General features: G+C 42.9%; 2 protein-coding genes across 2 annotated transcripts in view; both read left to right on the top strand.

Moving 5' to 3' along the window:
* The window catches only part of LOC109543741 (phosphoglycerate kinase), a 48,802-nt gene extending 45,025 nt beyond the window's left edge, over positions 1 to 3,777 (top strand). The window contains exons 7-10 of the mRNA XM_019913589.2: positions 2,985 to 3,119; positions 3,185 to 3,306; positions 3,362 to 3,462; positions 3,523 to 3,777. Of these exons, the coding sequence (XP_019769148.2) occupies positions 2,985 to 3,119; positions 3,185 to 3,306; positions 3,362 to 3,462; positions 3,523 to 3,662 (498 nt within the window). The 3' untranslated portion in view covers positions 3,663 to 3,777. The remainder of the gene's footprint in view (positions 1 to 2,984; positions 3,120 to 3,184; positions 3,307 to 3,361; positions 3,463 to 3,522) is intronic.
* The window catches only part of LOC109543725 (cytosolic 10-formyltetrahydrofolate dehydrogenase), a gene marked incomplete at its 5' end in the record, with an annotated part of 68,889 nt that overhangs the window by 62,199 nt on the left and 2,389 nt on the right, over positions 1 to 4,301 (top strand).

Consider the following 4,301-nt stretch of genomic DNA (forward strand, 5'->3'; position numbering starts at 1 on the left):
AACGTATTTTAATTGATAAATAAAGACAATAAATGACTGAAACCCAGGAATTCATTTTGATTTGGAATTGAAACACAGTCAGGAAAGTATATACAGTTAATGATAAAGCTGTAACTCACTTTTCAGCTTTTTACCCTCTTTGGCCCACTCGGACTTTCGCGCTTCTTTGCTCTCCTTCATGGGTATTAGGGTCAGCTTTTGCTGCTGCTGTTGGTCCGGTTGTTTGCTGCTGACACCTACTCTGGAGTTGTAGAAAACGTGCACTGAGAAGCAAAGAACAGAGAGGCAAAGATGCAGGCATTGAGCTGCGTTCCATTGGCTTTTGGGTACCTGGCATTACTGTGAATACTTTGCTATGGGGCAGTCTCGTTTCCGGATTTGCAAATATGTATTTAGACAACTTGCGCGCGATCTGGCAAGTATCATCGCTGTTTAGTTGTTCCTAAAATTTGGTCTTTATAGCATCGTCGAAAATCGTCCAGTATTGCACACCTTCAACATGTTGCTCGTTTCATGGCATCCTTCCATCATGTTAGCTTTGCTGTTTCCGCTGGTGGGCTTCAGCAGATCCGCCCAAATCTGTTGGTTCTTCTGCCCTTTGCCGTGTATCAGTTTGTAGAGATACATGTCCTTTACGTCGATCGTCTGAAGAATAGCATCCTGTAATATTCACAAACTGTTTATTAGTAGATCTTACTTTACACATGTGGTCCCTTCTGGGGTATTCTGGGTTAAGTGGCATTAAGTCCTCCTTGGTAATGTCGTCAAGGATGTCCAGGTACTTGAGCCTTCGGTGACTGAGTTGCGAGTACTTGGCTCTCATCCAGTGAATTTTGCATTTGTCGGACTTCGATAGGGGCTGATTGTTCGTAACTGATATCTTGCATTTACACGTGGATCCTTACAAGCGGAATGCGCAATTATCAGTTTGGGGGTGGTTTTGAAGGGGTTCTTCTTACCGGATGGGACGTGGTTGCCGCCACTTTGAAGAGCTTCCTTGGGTCCAGTTAGGTGAGAAGCGGAGCGCACTGAGTAGGTTTTCGGCAAAAGTCTTTCTCTTTTTGTTGTTTTCTTGTCGCCTTTTTTTTGATCTTTGATCCGCTTTGTCTGAAAATGTGAGTAAAACTTACCGAATTGTCAATGCAGACCAGAAGCTTCGCTCATACATTACATTTCCTTTGCTTGAACCATAAGCTATCTTGATACAACTTTCCTAGGTCTGTTAGGGAGTATTTGTGATTAGCGCCGGTTTTTTGCCGTTTTCCACTGAAAAAAAGTGCGTTTTGTATGTTAGTCCAATTTTGTGTGTTTTCTACAAACTTTTCCATCATTGGAGCACCTCCGGTTGTTGAGGCTCTGTTTCGCTCCAGGTGTTTTCGGTTTTTTTTCATCATTTTCTGGAAGAAAATCAGACTGTCGTTGGCTTCGAGCTGGGCCAGCATCCTCTTATGCAAGTCGGTGATTGCCCTTTTCCGATACACATCTGCGTATGTAAAGTTCATTTTGACTGAATCTGCAATGCCAAGTTTGTCTGGAGTCGATATAATCCTGTAGTTTTTTCGCCAACCATGTCTTGAAACGAAAAGCTCACAAAATCTAAGAGCGTTCCGCGAAGATCTTGGGAAGCCGTCTTCTTTGGACCACTCGTCAGAAAATTGATCCTCCGTTTGGAAGTGTGTTTGGACTCTTTGAATTTCCTTTACGGTATTGGTTGGCGGTTCTTCAAGTTCGCCTCTGGATTTGCTCGACGTGCGTCTTAAGAGTGATGATTTAGGTGTGCGTGGCTGAAAAACACATTTTATCTGGTTCCATTTTTATTTAGTGCAGAGCGGATTCCGTAATTACCTTGTGCATATCGTGACTATCGGGATCTTCTACTTGCTTGTAATTTGAATAAGACTGGTTGATCTCTTTGTTGATGTCATCCACCATGCTGGAAAGGAAGTTATTGTAGTTGGCGATTTTATCCACTTTCTTCATTGTTTTTTGGAAACTGTCTGCTGTGCATTTTCTGGCGAGCCCCAACTTGGAGGTGAGAGATTCGATTAGTTCGACTCGCACGGACTCCACTGATTCCGTTTTGGGGTTTAAGATGGTGAAAAATGGTGTTGGCCCTGTTTGGGTACTAAGCGTTTCAGCTGTTAGCTGCAAAGTTTAACGGTGAGTAATTTGCGGACTTTCCGTAATTTTTTGGTTTTACCTCTTTTGCGGATGGGGTTTCGTCGATGAGATCCGCGACCGTCATATCCTGATTAATGTCGATGCTCTGCACTTCACAGTCGGGTTCCTTTTCGGCAACATTCAAAGTCTTCATTAAATCACCCGATGGGGGAATTTTACTAAACAGAACTCATTCTGTGTTATATATTGAAAAAAATAGCTGCTCGAAGCCCTACTTGATAGTTTTCGCCTCCAGTAGACAGAGGCGCACCTTTTGGCAAATGCAGTCAATTCCCGAAAAGGTCTCCTGGAGCATGTTGCTCAAGTTGTTGTTGATGGTGATAAGGTTGTCTTGGGCGCATTTCTGATAGTCGTCCAGAGAAGTGGTGATGGACGGCGTGCCTGCGTGTCGCTCACATCCGAAAGAATCTAAAGCTCTATTTTTGCTTTTGATAGTTTGTTGTGGCACGTATGGGCTGCTGGATCTCAACGAGCCCATCGGACCAAGCGGCCTTCCGTGTATTATAACATTTCGTTTGTGCTTGCTCAGAATGACCGGTCGTTCGGTTAGTACGGGCTGTGGCATTTCTGTTAACTATGAATTTCTTTGAAAAAACTCGCGTGCTTCAACTGCTTCCTGTAGGCGGTGTTTTTGTCTACATTAGGTTCTCTTCGTTTAAGAAGTGCTGGAAATTCAATTTTGACGCTGACACTCAAAAGAAAATCAACTGGTGGTGCCTGACGATACCTCAATTCATCTAATAATTGAAAGCGCCATAGTGAACGGTTCGGAACGGAACAATTTTGACTGTTTTGTATTCCAGATTGGTACATCATTATATGATGCTGAGGGAGCTAAAATTATTGGAAAACTCCTGGAAAAGGCACAGAAAAACAACGTGCAAATTCATCTGCCAGTCGACTTTATTACCGCGGAAAAGTTCGATGAAAAAGCTCAGGTTAGTTGAACCAAAAAAATCAAGGGTTTCGGATTTTAACGATTGTCGTTTTTATTTATGTTTAGTCGAGTTGTGCCTCTGTGGAAAGTGGGATCCCCGAAGGTTGGATGGGCCTCGATGTGGGACAAAAAACTATTGAACAGTTCAAAGAGCCAATCAGACGAGCTAAAGTAATTGTGTGGAATGGGTAAGTGAAACATGGTGAATAGAAAGCATTATTGATGCGTTCTTCTACCACTCAGGCCAGCGGGTGTTTTCGAATGGGACAAGTTTGCGAACGGAACAAAGGCCATCATGGACGAGGTTGTGGCAGTGACGCAAAAAGGCGCCATTACTATTATTGGTAAGTGAGGTGACTTCCTCTATTGGAAATGACCTCGATAACTCTGAGTTTACATTCAAGGTGGAGGCGATACTGCCACTTGTGCAGCCAAATGGGGCACTGAAGATAAAGTGTCGCACGTTTCCACCGGAGGAGGCGCCAGTCTTGAACTGTTGGAGGGCAAAGTGCTTCCAGGAGTTGCTGCTTTGTCTGATGCCTAAGATTATTATTTATAAAGCGTTTGTAGTCGAGAGCACTCGGTTAATTCATTTGGAAGTGATGATGCGTTTGGCATCAAAATATAAGGAAAAGTAGTCAGTAAATTATTTGTAGGAACTGTGGAAGAGTTTTAGTTCAACCTGAAGTCGCCCACATAAGCCTCGACAAGGTGAGTGCAATTATGATTTTATGCAGACTTGCTTCTATAAAGGTGTGAGCCAGTTGATACCGGTTACTTGTTAACGTTGCAACATCTTATGCAGTTAGACGAGTATTGCAACAAACAAGAACCATTACCAGATATTTCCGGATTTCATTGTTTACAATTGAGATTTGTATCAACTTATGGAATTATCGGCGGTTCTGCGCCCCGTGATCTTTGACAGTTGCTCAATTCGATTTTTGTGACTCAATAATCGGTCCAATTAGTTAGATATGAATTGCGTAAGTTAGGATTTATTAATAGATAGGGGAGTTTCTGTTTGGTTGATGTGGCCCCAGCGCATGCCATGTGCATATACTCTGATAATGCCAGGACATTTGCATGGTTGAATACAGTTGCTTTACAAAAATTACTAGTTGCTGTTAGAACAGTAGAAAATCGAGTTGATTACAGGGGCGGATCCAGCTTTAGAGTCAGG

This window comes from Dendroctonus ponderosae, unplaced genomic scaffold (assembly GCF_020466585.1).
Source record: "Dendroctonus ponderosae isolate FM_Combo_2020 unplaced genomic scaffold, Dpon_F_20191213v2 Dpon_F_20191213_4, whole genome shotgun sequence".
NCBI classification, from domain to species: domain Eukaryota; kingdom Metazoa; phylum Arthropoda; class Insecta; order Coleoptera; family Curculionidae; genus Dendroctonus; species Dendroctonus ponderosae.